The following is an 18,354-nucleotide window of genomic DNA, read 5'->3' on the forward strand; positions in this document are numbered from 1 at the left end:
GGCGGGCAATCTGAGCGGTAGCCCAGGCCCCCCCACACCACTGGGGCCTGGGCTACTGCCTAGATTGACCCTATTATAATCCGCCCCTGGATTGATCTAATAGTGATCGTTCTATCCCCATCATTCTTCCTCAGACTGTGGCCGGGAAACAAGCGTTGAACGATTTCAATAGTGTCGATCACATTTAGCGGCCTGAACTCAGCGCATGTAAATACAACCGAAATGTTTGTGTGATGTGCAATATGTTAGCATTTGGGGCCCCATTTTAAACTTTTGCTAGGGCCCCACTTTGCCTAAAACCGGCTCTAGTCACACAGAAAGTCGCTATGACGTTAGTCTTTAGGTTCTTGCAGTCATGTAACCCAGCAACAACACCGACAAGTCGCAAAAATGAGTTAACCCTTTTGTTGTGGGTGTCACATCCCCGGCAGTGCGGACACTCTCGGGCAGGACGCTGCTGTCACCTGGGTAATAGGTGACACGCGCCCATCACTTAGCGCAGAATGACAGGTTCGGCTGGAACCAATCAGGCGTGTGATGGGCGTGGTCAATGTGCTCGGCCCCGCCTCCTCCTCGCAGCCAGGACGCGCCGGGATTGTCATTCCCTATGTTGCACCTCGCCGCCGCTGCACCTGCATAGCCCCATCGTCGCCGGCCGGGTCCCGGCTGCTGTGACCGCTGCTGCCCGCAGATGGCACGGCTGTAGCTACTATGCCCTGAGCAGTGACACAGCAGCAGCGTCTTCCTATTCTATGGGAGTGTGGAGGACATCTTCTCTGCACGAGCACAAGCAGAAGGAGAATTAGCAATTACCAGGAGCAGCTCCGGCAATAACAAGGCGGCAGCCATGCCCGCAGGAAGCAGCGAGCCCGAGAGTGCCCTCAGCTACCAGGTAAGCGGCACGGTGCCTGCTGAGCCTGGACCAGGATGCTGCCTGCATGCCCCCTGTGTGCAGAGCTGGGGGTGGCACCAGGGAGAGATGCTGGGAAGGGGTCTCCAGACTGTGCATTATCCTGCCACGCAGAAATGTGTGCTGCAAGCCTATTAAAGGGGCAGTGGGGCATGTGGGCAGGGGTGATGAGGGTAAAGATGATGTGTACAATAGGCAATGGGGCATGTGGGTAGGGGTGATGTGGGGCATGTGGGTAGGGATGATGCATGTGGGCAGCAGGGGTGATGAGGGTAGAGGTGACGTGTACAGTGGGGCATGTGGGCAGGGGTGATGAGGGTAAAGGTGATGTGTACAGTAGGCAGTGGGGCATGTGGGTAGGGGTGATGTGGGGCATGTGGGTAGGGGTGATGCATGTGGGCAGCAGGGGTGATGAGGGTAGAGGTGACGTGTACAGTGGGGCATGTGGGCAGGGGTGAAGTGGGCAGGGATGATGTGTGCAGGGGGGCATGTGGGCAGGGGTGATGTGTACAGTGGGCAGCGGGGCGATGTGTGCAGCGGGGCATGTGGGTAGGGGTGATGAGGGTAGAGGTGACGTGTACAGTGGGGCATGTGGGCAGGGGTGATGAGGGTAGAGGTGACGTGTACAGTGGGGCATGTGGGCAGGGGTGATGAGGGTAGAGGTGACGTGTATAGTGGGGCATGTGGGCAGGGGTGAAGTGGGCAGAGGTGATGTGTGCAGGGGGGCATGTGGGCAGGGGTGATGTGTACAGTGGGCAGCGGGGCGATGTGTGCAGCGGGGCATGTGGGTAGGGGTGATGAGGGTAGAGGTGATGTGGGCAGTGGGGCATGTGGGCAGGGGAGGTGAGAAATCGGGTCCTGTACTGAGAGGATCAGTAAGTACTGCAGTGCAGACGCAGGAGCTGGGCACTGTGGGCAGTGAGATGTGCAGACACAATGCCCTGCTTTGTGTGGGACCTTCAGAGATGCCCACTCTTGTTTTCCTGCCAGTGCGATTGATTTTGATGACGCTGCCTGCTTCCCAGTCAATATGGAGAATAAATCCCAGAAAGTAATCTAGAAGCAGCCCCATGTGCAGGATTTGGTTGTTTCCTAATTGCCATGTTGTACGCTGTTTTGTTGGCGGACATGGCGCCCTGCTTCAGGTGTGGGCATACTTTGCAGGTCCAGTGTTGGTGCTGGGGATGAGCTGGGCGCATGTTCTGTACGCGGCAGCCTGTGTGTTCCTCTTGGTAATGTCACCTTGTGTGGAGGTCATTGGAGAGCCCTGTGTTGTCGCTGTCTGTGCTGCAGGAGATGTCTCTTCACAGATGGAGAGCTTACCTTGTGCTGAACAAAGCCCACCTGACCTTGTATTTTGTTACCAGTGGTCTGCATTTTGCCTGCTGTTCCTAGCACTAGATAGCCAAGCAGACGTGATGGTGGTGATGTCCCCTTAGGCCAGGTTGTTTATCTCACATACCAAGCCACATGTCCCACACTCCTGCCTCAGGTTGTCCTTTGTGGATAAGACCACCCTGGTACATTGTTCCCGAGTGTACAACAAGTCATAGTCTGCTCCATGAAATGGTTTCCACACGGACCTGCTGGGGTCTCTGTTATTGGCTACTTCAGGAATCTTTCTTCAAAGACTTTTAGGTTTTTGATTTGTTTCCTGATAAACAGTAACAATGAATGATAGTTGCACTAGTTTGCATTAGATGGATGGATGTGTGTATATAATGTACCGTATATAAATGTACAAGTTCTGCTGGAGTTCAGTGAGAACAAAGGGACTGCTTTGTTATTGGCCATTTTTATGGGACCACAAAATGGCCAGAAATACTACATGGCTTAATATTCCTGATTATCATAAGGTTATGACAATTTATGGCTCATATCATGGAAACAAATGTTTCCTGCAGATTAATTGGGATATTAAGACTGTTCTAGATCTTGTGTTCTTCATCACAACATAACTTTTTATGCTGAAGTGAAGTCTGAAATTGAACAGCTTGCAGTGGTGGCCAATGCTTCATGCTCTCTATATCGAACCTTTGTAATGGCAGCAAAATATCATGTGATTTTGGTTCAGTTGAATTGTTTTGGGGGCTTATACAAAGGGCGTATATACTAAGCTGTTTTGCAGCCCACTGCGTGGTACTTTAAGAGGCCACCAAGCGCAATGTCACTCGCTTAGTGTAGTAATATTAGGTCAGCTATGAACCCCCCCCATATGTTTAAGTCCTGATATCAGGATTCTGTTAAAATGGTCATCTCAGCATAGAACTTTTAAAAATACTTCATGTTTATATAATACTAGATGTTGGCCCGATTCTAACGCATCGGGTATTCTAAAATATGCATGTCCACGTAGTATATTGCCCAGCGACGTAGTATATTGTTCAGCGCCATAGTATATTGCCCAATTACGTAGTATATTGTTCAGCGCCGTAGTATATTGCCCAGTTACGTAGTATACAGCACAGAGCCACGTAGTATATTGCCCAGCGAAGTAGTATACAGCACATAGCCACGTAGTATATTGCCCAGCCACGTTTGTCACAGGTTAAAAAATAAAAAATAAACATATACTCACCTTTCCGAGGGCCCCTTGTAGTCCACGGCTGCTTCTGGTCCCAGGGTTGGTCTGAGCGCAGGACCTGTGATGACGTCGCGGTCACATGACTGTGACGTCACGTCAGGTCCTTGGCGCGCAGGACTTGTGATGACGTCGCGGTCACATGACCATGACGTCATGGCAGGTCCTTCTGCCATACCATCTTTGCCACCGCAACCTGCAACGGAAGATGGCGGGCGGCGCGAGCGGCTCAGCGGACTACAGAGGATGAGTATAGCAGGATTTTTTTTTTTATTTATTATTTTTAACATTACATTTTGTACTATTGATGCCGCATAGGCAGCGTCAATAGTACAAAGTTGGGGACACACAGGGTTAATAGCGGCGGTAATGGAGTGCGTTACCCGCGGCATAACGCGGTCCGTTACCGCTGGCATTAACCCTGTGTGAGCGGTGACCGGAGGGGTGTATGCGGGCGCCGGGCAGTGAGTGCGGGGACTAAGGAGCGGCCATTTTTTTCCGGACTGTGCGCGTCGCTGATTGGTCGCGGCAGCCATGACAGGCAGCTGGCGAGACCAATCAGCGAGCGAATAACCGCGACAGACAGACAGAAGGACAGACAGACGGAAGTACCCTTAGACAATTATATAGTAGATGTGCTTAAGGCTGATCTCACACATCTGTTTTTTATTTTATTTTTTTCCTATGCATGAAGTAAAAGTTCACAAGGGGCTTGGATCTGTTAGGGTATGTGTACATGGTGCACTTGTACCAACTGGAAGCAGAAGACAGCTTCTTGAAATTGCCCACATTGTTTATCTTTAAGACCTCCTTCTCACAACCTGGTGATTCCTGCACAGGAAAAAACAGTACTGGTGAGATCTGATGGTCATGTCCATGTGCCATCCATATGTACTGATGTGACATCCATGTATCTGCTGTCCGTGTGACACGTTCCGGTGCCTGGCAAAAGCAGTACAGTTAGCTGTTCCCAGGCGTCAGGTGCTGAAGGCAATTCTTATCGTTGTCACCTGGTCTCCCTGAGATTAGCATGACCAGGCAACAATGATGGAAGTGGTATTCAGTAGCCTCTGTGTAAAATTAAGAATTAAATAAAAAAGAAAATTGGCTTGGGTTCCCACGTAAAAAAGCAAAAATAATAAACAACCATATTCCTCACTTGTCCGACAAGAAGATAATCCTCCGATGCCTATGTTCCCTGTAAAACACCAAAAATAATAACCATATTCCTCACCTGTCCCGATGAGAAAATAAACCATACAGTCCCATGCCGTGGCATGATGCGACCATCCAGTCTGAAATCCAGGAGACAATGAGCTGCTGAGAGCGCATCTTCAGTGACGTGCAGTAACGTCAGAGAGATTACCGCCGGTCACTGAAGTTGCGGTTCCCACTGGCAGCTCATTGTGAGAGGCCTGATGAACTGCGGTGACCTCAATGAGATCACTGCTAGCACCGTGAGAATTTTCGTTGTGCTCGAAAAATTTGTTTGAGTGCCTGTGATTGTATGTCTTGCGGCTGTTCGATGCTGCAACACATGCAGCGATTGCCTGCTTGTTAGGCAATCCAGGCATTGGTGCTGGTGAAACGGAGGCCAGAGGGGTAGTCGTGGCTGAGGGTGGCAGTACTGGCACACCCTGGCCCTCCATCTGATAAACATATTGTCCCTTCTGTGGTGCACTTGGTGGTCCACTGACTTGCACATTAGGGTCCTTCTCGGTCTGCTACCATCTTGATGCGGCCATGTATTCCTCCACCACCATGTGTTTATCAGCCCATAGGCCCTGGACGGCTGGGCTTCCAGCTTGAACGTTGGGGAACACAACCGCCCTGTTCTGGCTCCCAGCCTTCTCTAACTAGCTTCAGGAAGTTCCCCCAGCTTACACCCATTTGGCCCCTCCTAAGTAACTAGATCCTATTGTTATATCTAATTCTTATTAAAAGTACCAGCTTCTCAGGGACGTAGAAACACGGGCTAGGGAAGTGGGGCAAAAACCAGTCCTTGTACACCCCTTACACGGGTCAAAGGAAAAAATTCCTGTGACGCCAGTGACCCGCACTGGGCCAGAAGGATGCTTTTGGACATGAGAGGAGCAGGGACCCGCGTCGCATGCACGCGGTGCGACAGCCATCTCGACTCGAGGGGGGGGGGAAGGTGTGGACAAATATTAACCAGCATACATGGTAAGTAATATAGAAAATACAAGTATGTTAGCAAAGAATAACCGTCACTAATATACATAATCCACTGGAAATACGATTACAGACAAGAGACATGGCATAAGAATATAAAGAGACCTCATCCATCTAGGGTCTATGGCCGATGTGTGTAATTGCTGGTATCCCAGATGATCCTCCAAATGCCAACTGTGGATGTCACAATGGAATGAGGAAAGGGGGAAGAAAAGAATATGGAAGAGGTGGATGGAAAGGGGGTTGGAGAAAGCGCAGGGTGTTCCTTCGGCAAAATGGAAAGGTCTCCATCAAATATGTGCAGGAACGAAGTACTAAATAATAATAAATGCAGTTATAATCATGAACAACATACAGTATTAAAATGAGAGGAATACGGTCATCAACATCTTTTATAGCAAGAGGACAAAGGACAATTTTTTATTAAGGCCGTGAGGGGACTTGGTTCCCAGGGAGACGATCCAACGGCACTCAAGCTGTACCAGGACGCCTTTTAGATCACCACCTCTGATTCCACAATGCACCCTATCCATTCCGCGTGTTTGTAATGTGGCCGCGTTGCAGTCATGGCACAGCTTGAAATGCCTAGGGATCGTCTTCAAGTCCGAGATGTCAGTCGAGTTTCTGGCTGCCATAATGTCCCTCACATGCTCCGTTGCCCTAATACGGAACTCCCATGAAGTGAGCTCTATATAAATTAGATTGCAAGTCCATGTGGCATAGTAGACAACATGACTAGTACTACATGTAATGTAGCATGTAATCCGGTAGTCCATACTCCCATCAGTCAAGAGGAGAAGGGGGTGGCACTTGTGATATTTCTACACGCCACACAAGATCCACAGGGATAACAACCCCACTTCTGTCTCCCAGTGCTGAAAGGGTTAGAAGGGTTGGCCACAGAGTGACTACTAACCAGTAGTTCCTTTAGGTTCTGGCAGTGAGGAGTGGGTGGTCGGGTAAAATTTGATTGAGGATGGGCTCAGTTTTGAGCATCGACCAGTGCTTCTGTAAGACCTGTAGCGACCAGTGCTTCTGTTCACGTGGAGCCCTCCTGGCACGAAGATAACCTCTCTTTATGCTCCTGTTACTGTAACCACGTTCGTGAAACGTCGTTTAGACGTCCCAAACCTGACCTTCAAAAATCTCATCCGATGAACAAATCCTTTTCATCTTCAAAAACTGTCCAGTCGGGACAGCTTCTATAGCTGAGGATGTATGTGCAGATGTTACATGTAGTAGAGCATTGACTGATGTTTCTTTCCGGAAAACATCAGTCTGGATGGTACCTGCAGCATCTACTATGATTTTAATGTTTAAAAATTCTATCTCTCTCAAGGTGATTTTATACATCAACATTATGTTGCGTTTATTCTGGTTCAGTTCATGGATGAAATCACGAAGGCCCGGCTCACGACCCTGCCATATGATGAATATATCATCAATATATCTGTACCAGCACTGCGCCTTGGAGGCGGCACACGCGTCTCTCCCGAAAATCACCCTCTCCCAATGGCCATCGCAGTTTGGCGTTGTTGAAGGAAAAACGGTCCTTACAAGTAAAGAAATTGTGTCAACACAAAATGTAAGAGTTCTAGGACCAAGGAACTCCACGGCCTCTAGTCCATCCAGGTGTCTGATGCTCATATATAATGACTGAATGGGGTGCAAATAATGTTCTATACATTTACTGACGGGGTTGCATAGCCCTTCGATGTTGGAGACAATCGGACATCCTGGGGGAACAGTGGGGTCCTTCTGGATCTTCGGTAAAATGTAGGGACTACCAGATTCTTTACCCATAGGCCCCCAAAAATCTTTTTGGAGATGATGCCCTGTGTAAAGGCCCTATCAATGATCGCATATAAAGTTCTAGAGAGCTCATCCACTGGATTCTGTGGGAATCAAATGTGTGCCTCACGATCTTTCAGCTGGCGAAAGGATTCCTTTTTATACATCACTGTTGGCCAGATGATCACATTCCCCCCTCATCCGCGGCTTTGATGACTACGTTATGTATTGACCTAAGTTCATTAAGCGCGCTGTGCTCTAGGGAGATTATCCCATCTTTTGTTACTAGGGATTGTTTTAAGGTCCTCTATAACTAATTTATTGAATATCTCTATTTGTGGGCATAAGGAAAAGAGGGGGATGTGCTAGATTTAGGCACAACAGAGGTAGGAAAGGTACCTCTAGAAGTAGGAGAGCTTGCACTCTCGTTTTCCTCCAGAATAGATAGGGGCTCCCGTTCCATTGTTGTGTTAAGGTTATCACTAGAGTTAAGCAAATATGTTCAGGTTCCCTCTTATTCGGCAATGTTTGTGGGGCTCTCCATGTATGTTCTGTGACAGTGACACATGCAGCTGGGGCGCTGATCAGCTGGCATGTTTCAAGAAGCCAGGTTCCCTCTGCAGCTTGTTCGGTAAGCGCTATAGCTTGCCGAATCAAAGGGATCCTGAACATACTCAACTCTACAGGTCCTTCTCAAAAAATTAGCATATAGTGTTAAATTTCATTATTTACCATAATGTAATGATTACAATTAAACTTTCATATATTATAGATTCATTATCCACCAACTGAAATTTGTCAGGTCTTTTATTGTTTTAATACTGATGATTTTGGCATACAACTCCTGATAACCCAAAAAACCTGTCTCAATAAATTAGCATATTTCACCCGGCCAATCAAATAAAAGTGTTTTTTAATAACAAACAAAAAAACCATCAAATAATAATGTTCAGTTATGCACTCAATACTTGGTCGGGAATCCTTTGGCAGAAATGACTGCTTCAATGCGGCGTGGCATGGAGGCAATCAGCCTGTGACACTGCTGAGATGTTATGGAGGCCCAGGATGCTTCAATAGCGGCCTTAAGCTCATCCAGAGTGTTGGGTCTTGCGTCTCTCAACTTTCTCTTCACAATATCCCACAGATTCTCTATGGGGTTCAGGTCAGGAGAGTTGGCAGGCCAATTGAGCACAGTAATACCATGGTCAGTAAACCATTTACCAGTGGTTTTGGCACTGTGAGCAGGTGCCAGGTCGTGCTGAAAAATGAAGTCTTCATCTCCATAAAGCATTTCAGCCGATGGAAGCATGAAGTGCTCCAAAATCTCCTGATAGCTAGCTGCATTGACCCTGCCCTTGATGAAACACAGTGGACCAACACCAGCAGCTGACATGGCACCCCACACCATCACTGACTGTGGGTACTTGACACTGGACTTCAGGCATTTTGGCATTTCCTTCTCCCCAGTCTTCCTCCAGACTCTGGCACCTTGATTTCCGAATGACATGCAAAATTTGCTTTCATCAGAAAAAAGTACTTGGGACCACTTAGCAACAGTCCAGTGCTGCTTCTCTGTAGCCCAGGTCAGGCGCTTCTGCCGCTGTTTATGGTTCAAAAGTGGCTTTACCTGGGGAATGCGGCACCTGTAGCCCATTTCCTGCACACGCCTGTGCACGGTGGCTCTGGATGTTTCCACACCAGACTCAGTCCACTGCTTCCTCAGGTTCCCCAAGGTCTGGAATCGGTCCTTCTCCACAATCTTCCTCAGGGTCCGGTCACCTCTTCTCGTTGTACAGCGTTTTCTGCCACATTGTTTCCTTCCAACAGACTTACCATTGAGGTGCCTTGATACAGCACTCTGGGAACAGCCTATTTGTTGAGAAATTTCTTTCTGGGTCTTACCCTCTTGCTTGAGGGTGTCAATGATGGCCTTTTTGACATCTGTCAGGTCGCTAGTCTTACCCATGATGGGGGTTTTGAGTAATGAACCAGGCAGGGAGTTTTTAAAAGCCTCAGGTATCTTTTGCATGTGTTTAGAGTTAATTAGTTGATTCAGAAGATTAGGGTAATAGGTCGTTTAGAGAACCTTTTCTTGATATGCTAATTTATTGAGACAGGTTTTTTGGGTTATCAGGAGTTGTATGCCAAAATCATCAGTATTAAAACAATAAAAGACCTGACAAATTTCAGTTGGTGGATAATGAATCTATAATATATGAAAGTTTAATTGTAATCATTACATTATGGTAAATAATGAAATTTAACACTATATGCTAATTTTTTGAGAAGGACCTGTAGTTATCACCACCTGCTGATTTTGTTTGCAATTTGCGTAAAATGACCTTCCTCAAGAATAATTGCAGATCCTTCTTAGCTGAAAAAGAAAGTTGAAGATATTTGTAGGAACAAAGGTCAAGCCCAAACTGAGAACCTCTATCTGGGCCCTGGATAATGTATGAGTTGGACAGGTTTATTTCCTCCAAGTTATTTCTTGCCTTGGGTTTTTTCTCCATTGATTGGGGGGGAGTCAGTTTCCTCCTATTATGAGCTTTACCCTTCTTGATAACATGTCTTCCCAGTCCCAATCTCTGGTTGTGACAGAAACCAGAATGGCCGCTAGTACAACCCCTGGCAAAAATTATGTAATCACTGGCCTTGGAGGATCTTCATTCAGTTGTTTAATTTTGTAGAAAAAAAGCAGATCACAGACATGGCACAAGTCTCACATATCTCTCTATTTCTTCATTTTAGAGGCCACTATTTCCTTCTCCCACTTCAAGAAATTACTGTCAAATTCCTTATTGAGTTTAGATGCTGCCTCAGTAGTTAGCTTGCTCACAAGGTTATCATGAACGGAGACTAGCTCAGTCTCCACTTCTCTTAGAGACGTTTCATTTAACTTAATCAGTAAATCCATATAGCCCCTAGAACAACTTGAGGAGAGGTCCTCCCACTGTTTTTTGAAAATTTTCAGTGTCAATCGTGAATGAGGGAAACACCTGAATTCGGAGGCCTCTGGGTATAAGACCTCTGGCTATATGCCCCTCAAGAAACACCTTATTCCACCACATCCGTGTTTTTCTACTTGAGTTTAGTGACCGAATCTCTTGAGTTAAAAACCACAAATGGGTCTTCCTCAAATACCTCATCTAATTTTGTGGGCCACGTTTCCTCACGTGATATGTGATCCATGTGGTCAAGTTGAAATGCTGTGAAAATACACTGAATAAATTTAGGTTTAACAAAAACTGACATTCCGGATAGACATGTGTAAACAGTATCGACCAAGGGGAGAATGAACAATATACAAACACCTTATCCGAGCACGTTTGACCATCACTATTGAGCACCTTTTTTAGACGGCTTCCAGATTGAATTTGCCTGAACAATACACCATATGCACATATCATAAAAGATAACGAAGTACCATCCCCACCTACATCCAGCGCAAGCCACTTCATGGTCTGTGCTGATACAAGAAGAGGAGATATCACTGTTCCACTAGCAACAGGACAACTGCTGCACCAGCGGACACAGACAGAAAAGGGCCCCTGTGCAAGAACACTATATTGGCCCTTTGCAGCCCAAGTGCTCCTGAAAATGCAAAAGTGCATCTGCTTTGGCGTTAGAAATGGGCTCCCTTACCTCCTGGGCCCCTGTGTGGCCACACAGGTTGCACCAGTGATGTGTCCGCACCTGCACTGCAGCTTGAGATTGGCTGCAGCGGTCAGGTGACTTGAGTAGCACATGATCATCATTTGTATGTGTTTTATATGTATACACCATAATCATAGTTAGGTAAGATATTTAGGGAACTAAGAATAAGATGTGTACATGTGATGGCAAGAGGCAGCACAGGTGAACGTGTCAATTGACATCTATTTACAACAAAGAAAAGAATTGACTATAGGGCCAAATTATGGGCTCAATTTCATTTTTGCATTTTCCCATTTTTTTGGTCTAGTTTTTGATTTTTCATTTGCGCCTTATTCTTTTTTAAATTTGCGCTTTTTTTTAAAACCCCTTAGTGACCAGCAATAGGTCTTTTTACTGACCTGAGCTATAAGGGAATAGCGCCCCCTATGGGTGAAAACGCAGCAGCTGTACACTACTGTATATCTGACACCCTGATGCATCAGCCACAATCTGTGTTGACATCGACCATAGCCGTTTAACCCCTTTGATGCTGCTGTAAATAATGACTATGGCATCCATATCAGGGGCTCCAGATTTAACCCTATCGGCACCCTGAGATTGTGACACTGTGGTCCCGATGTTTGCCATCGCAATTCACAGCCAAATGATGGCCTTAAAGTCTGCCGGCTGTAGTGATTTGTTCAGAAGTTACCAACAGTTAGGTGCCACAAATATTTTTTCTTTCCTGTCATTCCACTTTGCATTAATTCTTGAAAAGCACCTGAAAGGTTAATAAACTACCTGACAGCAATTTTGAATCTTTCGAGGGGCACTGTTTTTAAAATGGCATCACTCATGGGGGGGTTTTCAAATACGTGCGGTAATCTGTAGATCGAGAAAGTAGAATAATGTTATTAGTAACTATTGGCAAAGTTTCTTCATTTTTTAATTATGTACATTTTTTTATTGAATTCGTCTATAAACAAGAAGGTAAAATAAGTGAGCAGAAGTGTCTTAATTTTTAGCAGATGGAGAGAAAAATTAGTTGCAAGGATGTATCCTTTAAAAGGAACCTGTCACCCCCAAAATGGAAGGTGAGCTAAGCCCACTGGCATCAGGGGCTTATCTACAGAATTCTGTAATGCTGTTGATAAGCCCCCGATGTAACCTGAAAGATGAGAAAAAGAGGTTAGATTATACTCACCCAGGGGCGGTCCCGCTGCGGTTCTGATCCGATGGGCGTCGCGATACGGTCCGGGGCCTCCATCTTCTTACAATGACGTCCTCTTCTTGTATTCACGCTGCGGCTCCGGCGCAGGCGTACTTTGTCTGCCCTGTTGAGGGCAGCCTAAAGTACTGCAGTGCACAGGTGCCGGGAAAGGTCAGAGAGGCTCGGCGCCTGCGCACTGCAGTACTTTAGGCTGCCCTCAACAGGGAAGACAAAGTACGCCTGTGCCGGAGCGTGAAGAAAAGAAGAGGACGTCATCTGATGAAGATGGGAGGTGAAGGACCGGACTGTGACACGCATCGGACCGGACCGCCCCTGGGTGAGGATAATCTAACCTCTTTTTCTCATCTTTCAGGTTACATCGGGGGCTTATCTACAGCATTACAGAATGCTGTAGATAAGCCCCTGATGCCGGTGGGCTTAGCTCACCTTCCATTTTGGGGATGACACGTTCCCTTTAAAGGGGTTGTTCCGTCAAAACCAACAAGCCTGCAGTCACTAGACGGGGCGCGGCCTCTGTTCAATACAAGTGTATGGAGAGCAAGGCTGCGCCCGCTGGCCTGAGGTATGTATAACGCATACGTACCTTCCGGTCCCAAGTCACAGAGTGACTGCAGACTTATCAGTTTTGACTGGACAATCCCTTTAAGCTGGATGGAGCATTGGATTAGCCATAGGCAAAGACATATTGAAGAATGACCCATCAGTGGGAGATTTGTATGTGAAAACCGTGCTTTATATGAGAACACAGGGCCACAACTTGGAAAAAGGGAACATAGAAAAGAAAAAAGCCCCAGTCTGAGAAAGTACGGTATTAAATATTATGCCAGATTATTATCAAACTGGTGGATACAAAAGTGACGTTAGATCATTGTGAGAACAGAAAAGCTGTGTACAGTTTAGAAAAAAAGAATTCCCATCCATACCACTTATCTATATGCTAAAAGTCACATGTATGTTCCGTAGAAGCCTCAAACATCTTGTGTATGAATTGGGAGATTTTACCAGTGTACAGTACGTAGCGTAGGTTAGGTGTAATCTGGATTTTTTTATCAAATATATTTATTGCAATGCATTTTTAATTTCATAAGGAAATATGAAAAAATGAAACAATAATATATTCTATGAATTGAACCTAACATCTGCCTGTATTTTCACTTTCTGTTAAAGAGATTGTCTGTTCATGAGAAATTGATGGCCTGATCCTAAAGGTACCGTCACACTCAGCGACACTGCGGCGATATAGACAACGAGCTGACCTAAACTAGATCGCTGGAGCGTCGCTGTTTAGGTCGCTGTAGAGACGTCAAACACAGCAACTCCAGAACGATGCAGGAGCGATCCAGTGACGTAACGGCGACTCACTTCTCGTTCTCGCTGGTTGTTAGCTTCATTACATCCATTGTTAGTGTCGTTGCTTTTGATGTCAAACATGACGATACACACCGACCTGGCGACGAAATAAAGTTCTGGACTTCTAGCTCCGACAGGCGATATCACAGCGGGATCCAGATCGCTGCTGCGTGTCAAACACAACGAGATCGCTATCCAGGACGCAGCATCGTCACGGATTGTTGTCGTTCTCGTTGCAAAGTTGCTGAGTGTGACGGTACCTTTAGGATAGATCCCTAATTAGTGGGTTGCGACACTCGGAACCACCACCAATCAGCTGCTGTTATCTCCAGTGGTAAACACTTCAAACAGAGATGGGCTGCACAGCTCCATTCAATGTGTAGTTGCCCCTGCCAGCTGCTGCAGAACATCTCCTGTTGTCTTGGCTGCTACACACTGAATGGAGTTGTGCTTTGCAGCTCTGTCCTGTGTACTCACTTCTGGAGGCTGCCAAAGCTAATTATAGCTGATTAGTGTTGTTTTTGCCAATTCTTTCCTGATTACCTAAATGAAAGGTAGGTCAGCAATTTGCATATACTCTTTAAGGGTATGTGCACACGTTGCGGATTTGGCCCTATGGATCCTCAGCAGTTTTCCATTCGATGTACAGTACCATGTAAACCTATGGAAAGCAAAAACCGCTGTGCACATGCTGCAGAAAATTCTGCGCAGAAACATAGCAGTTTATTTTCCGCAGCATGTCAATTCTTTGTGTGGAAACACAGCTTTTATGCACCCATTAACTATAATTTGAGTAAGGCAAATCCTCACATCAAAAAACGCAAGACAATCCGCAAGAAATCCACAACAATTCCGCATTAAATGTGCAACCATTTTGGCCTGCGTTTTCTGCCAAGAGATGCGGATTCTGTGCAGAAATATCCACAGCCAAATCCGCAACGTGTGCACATACCCTCATATTCAGGCACCCTTTTAGTCCCCAAAAGTCAATAAAGAGAATAGGAGAAGGAGGATGCAACTGCAACGTCGTTTTTATCTCTGTCGGCAAGGCGTCATTAGAGGAGAGTAGCAGGGGTGAGAGTTCTCATTCATTCCTGGTGTGGAGCGTACATCACATGGGAAGAGCCTGCCCAATATGGAGAGAGAAAATCTGCAATACATCCAGTATACACTACCGATCAAAAGTTTAGGGTCACTTATAAATTCCTTATTATTGAAAGAAAAACGCAGTTTTTTTTCTAATGAAGCTAACATTAAATGATTCAGAAATACACTCTATACATTGTTAATGTGGTAAATGACTTTTCTAGCTGCAAACATCTGGTTTGTAATGCAATATCTTCATAGGTGTATAGAGGCCCATTTCCAGCAACCATCACTCCAGTGTTCTTATGGTACTTTGTGTTTGCTAACTGTGTTAGAAGGCTAATGGATGGTTAGAATACCCTCAAAAACTCTTGTGCAAGTATGTTAGCACAGCTGAAAACAGTTTGGCTGATTAGAGAACCTATAAACCTGATCTTCCTTTGCGTTAGTTGAGAATCTGGAGCATTACATTTGGTGGTTAAACTCTCAAAATGGACAGAAAAAAAGAACTTTCATGTGAAACTCGACTGTCTATTCTTGTTCTTAGAATATAAGGCTTTTCCATGCGAGAAATTGCCAAGAAACTGAAATTTCCTACAACGGTGTGTACTACTCCCTTCAGAGGAGAGCACAAACAGGCTCTAACCAGAGTAGAAAGAGAAGTGGGAGGCCCCACTGCACAACTGAGCAACAAGACAAGTACATTAGAGTCTGTAGTTTGAGAAATCAATGCCTCACAGGTCCTCAGCTGGCAGCTTCATTACATAGTACATGCAAAACGCCAGTGTCAACTTCTACAGTGAAGAGGCAACTCCGGGATGCTGGCCTTCAGGGCAGAGTGGCAAAGAAAAAGCCATATCTGAGACTGGCTAATAAAAGGAAAAGATTAAAATGGGCAAAAGAACACAGACATTGGACAGAGGAAGATTGGAAAAAAGGGTTGGGGACAGACAAATCCAAGTTTGAGGTGTTTGGATCACACAGAAGAACATTTGTGAGATAAAGAACAACTGAAAAGATGCTGGAAGAGTGCCTGACGCCATCTGTCAAGCATGGTGGAGGTAATGTGATGGTCTGGGGTTGCTTTGGTGCTGGTAAAGTGGGAGATTTGTACAAGTAAAAGGGATTTTGAATAAGGAAGGCTATCACTCCATTCTGCAACGCTATGCCATACCCTGTGGACAGCGCTTCATTGGAGCCAATTTTATCCTACAACAGGACAATGACCCAGAGCACACCTCCAAATTATGCAAGAACTATTTATGAAAGAAGCAGGCAGCTGGTATTCTATCTGTAATGGAGTGGCCAGCGCAGTCACTAGATCTCTGCCCCATTGAGCTGTTGCGGGAGCAGCTTGACCGTATGGTACGCAAAAAGTGCCCATCAAGCCAAACCCACTTTTGGGAGCGGCTTCTGGAAGCATGAAGTGAAATTTCTCCAGATTACCTCAGCAAATTAACTGCTAGAATGCCAGAGGTCTGCAATGCTGTAATTGCTGCACAGGGAGCCTTCTTTGACGAAAGCAAAGTCTGAAGGAAAAAATTATTTCAAATAAAAATCTTTTTTTCGAAACTTGTCACTGTCTTGACTAGATTTTCCATTCATTTGGCAACTCATTTGATTAATAAAAGTATGAGTTTTCATGGAAAACACAATATTGTCTGGGTGACCCTAAACTTTTGAACGGTAGTGTATGTGTGTGTATAACTACAGCTGCGGAGCCACCATAAAACTCAAGATTTGCACAACTAAAGTCATTTACTATTTCCCGTCACATAAAGCAAGCAAAATGTCACTTTTACTGCACGTAGAAAATTTTCCATTAAATAAGTGTCTGGCTTGATTGTATGCAGAGTGCAACTAAAGAGTCATGAAGGTAAAAAGAAATATCTGCAACATTTACAATAGTAGATGCATAAAATATATTTTGTGTGGGTGTACAATTTGGGTAAAGATGCCATGTATTTTCTCTGCGCCAAAGATGTGGCGTCTTACCGTTCTAGCAAAGTGGGTTTTATAGAAATCTCCTGCCCACTGTGCTTTGTTCTTGGATTAAAAAGAAAAAAAACAACAGCCATACTCGAAGATTTAACAAAAATGAAAAAGTATTTGTGCATGTAGCACAGTAACGTGGTGTTGGGTGTAAGGACGTGGTATCAAGGACGTTTCGACCCAAGGGACATCCTTGTGTAAGGTGCCACTTGCGCTGTGAAAAAGGTGTGTTTCTTTGTTTGTTTGCTATTACACAATGAATATTGACCTGCGGTTCGTGTTTCAAATCCTCAACATGTCAATTTCTCTGACGAGTATGCCGAGTTTCATGTGCGGGTTTTCCCCATAGAATTGCATTAGATGCGAAAAATCTGCAGGTAAAAAATGCATGTAATCCACACCTGACTATATGAATAGACTTTTGTCAAAGCCAAATGCCAGGAAGTCTAAAAAGCAAAAAAAAAAACAGCTCTATTTAAAACATGACATACTAAAGAGCCAAGAAAATGCAGCATTCTATAAAAACGCATGTGAAAAGAAAATCGCTCTGAAAACTGTAATGCGAAGAAAAAAACGCAAATAATCTAAATTATCTAATAGATGGAACAGTGCTGACAAAAATCTCTAATATAAAAAACTCGCTAAATGGTCATTGTTAGGGCATGTTCATGCAAGCGTATGAAAAAAATCAGCGTTTCATCCAGAAGAGTGGGGCGATTTTCTTTTCTCCCATTTTTTTATAATCATTTCCAAGACCATTTACAGTTTCCTATGTTACAGAATTGCAATATATCCATAAAAATCCGATGTTATACTGTGGCTCGGTGCGGCATCAACATTGTTTTGCTTGAACCACCCATAGACTTGAATTGGGGAGTCTCATCCAATTTATGGAAGAAACTAGAGCATGTTGTGATTTGGTCTGTGAAAAAAAAATCACTCTCGGCACTGCTTCATTGAATAACATTGGTCCGAGTGTGTTCTGTTTTTTTCCACGGACAGGACTGGGACCGAAAAAACTGTTGGGCGCACGAACCCTTAAGAGGGTTTTGCTCACACAGCGAGAGCTTGCAGAACTAACCACAGATCTACTCTGTATGTCGCTTGCACAAATGCTTCTGTCTCTTCATGTAATCCCACACAGACTCCATGTTGATCTCAGGGCTCTGTGGGGCCATATCATCACTTCCAGGAATTTTTGTTGACCTTTCATGGTGAAAACATTTCTTAATGTCATTGGCTGTATGTTTGGGGTCGTTGTCCTCCTGTAGAATACATTTTGAATCAGACATCTCGCTAATGGTCCTATATGGTGGATACGTTTCTGCTTGTATTTCTCAGCATTGAGGACATCATGAATCCTGAACAAATTCCCAACTCTGCTGGAATGCAGCCCCAATCTTCAGAGGACCGTCTACCACTGCTCTCCAGTTCTTCAGAGACCTATCTCAAGTTTTGACATTAGTACAGTGCAACGGCTGCCATTCCTATGTTCCTTGCCTAGTTTGAGTCACTTAGCCTTGTTTCCATTTTGAAGATTTGTTGGGTGGGGGGAGGCTTTTGTCCACAGTTATTCCATGAAAA

At 45.2% G+C, this 18,354-nt stretch overlaps 1 protein-coding gene across 1 annotated transcript in view; it reads left to right on the top strand.

Moving 5' to 3' along the window:
• Window positions 1–575: 575 nt before the first annotated feature.
• Window positions 576–18,354, top strand: part of SLC4A8 (solute carrier family 4 member 8) — a 305,062-nt gene continuing 287,283 nt past the window's right edge. Inside the window, exon 1 of the mRNA XM_077297836.1 lies at window positions 576–892. Within this exon, the coding sequence (XP_077153951.1) occupies window positions 848–892 (45 nt within the window). The 5' untranslated portion in view covers window positions 576–847. The remainder of the gene's footprint in view (window positions 893–18,354) is intronic.

This window comes from Ranitomeya variabilis, chromosome 3 (assembly GCF_051348905.1).
Source record: "Ranitomeya variabilis isolate aRanVar5 chromosome 3, aRanVar5.hap1, whole genome shotgun sequence".
NCBI classification, from domain to species: Eukaryota; Metazoa; Chordata; class Amphibia; order Anura; family Dendrobatidae; genus Ranitomeya; species Ranitomeya variabilis.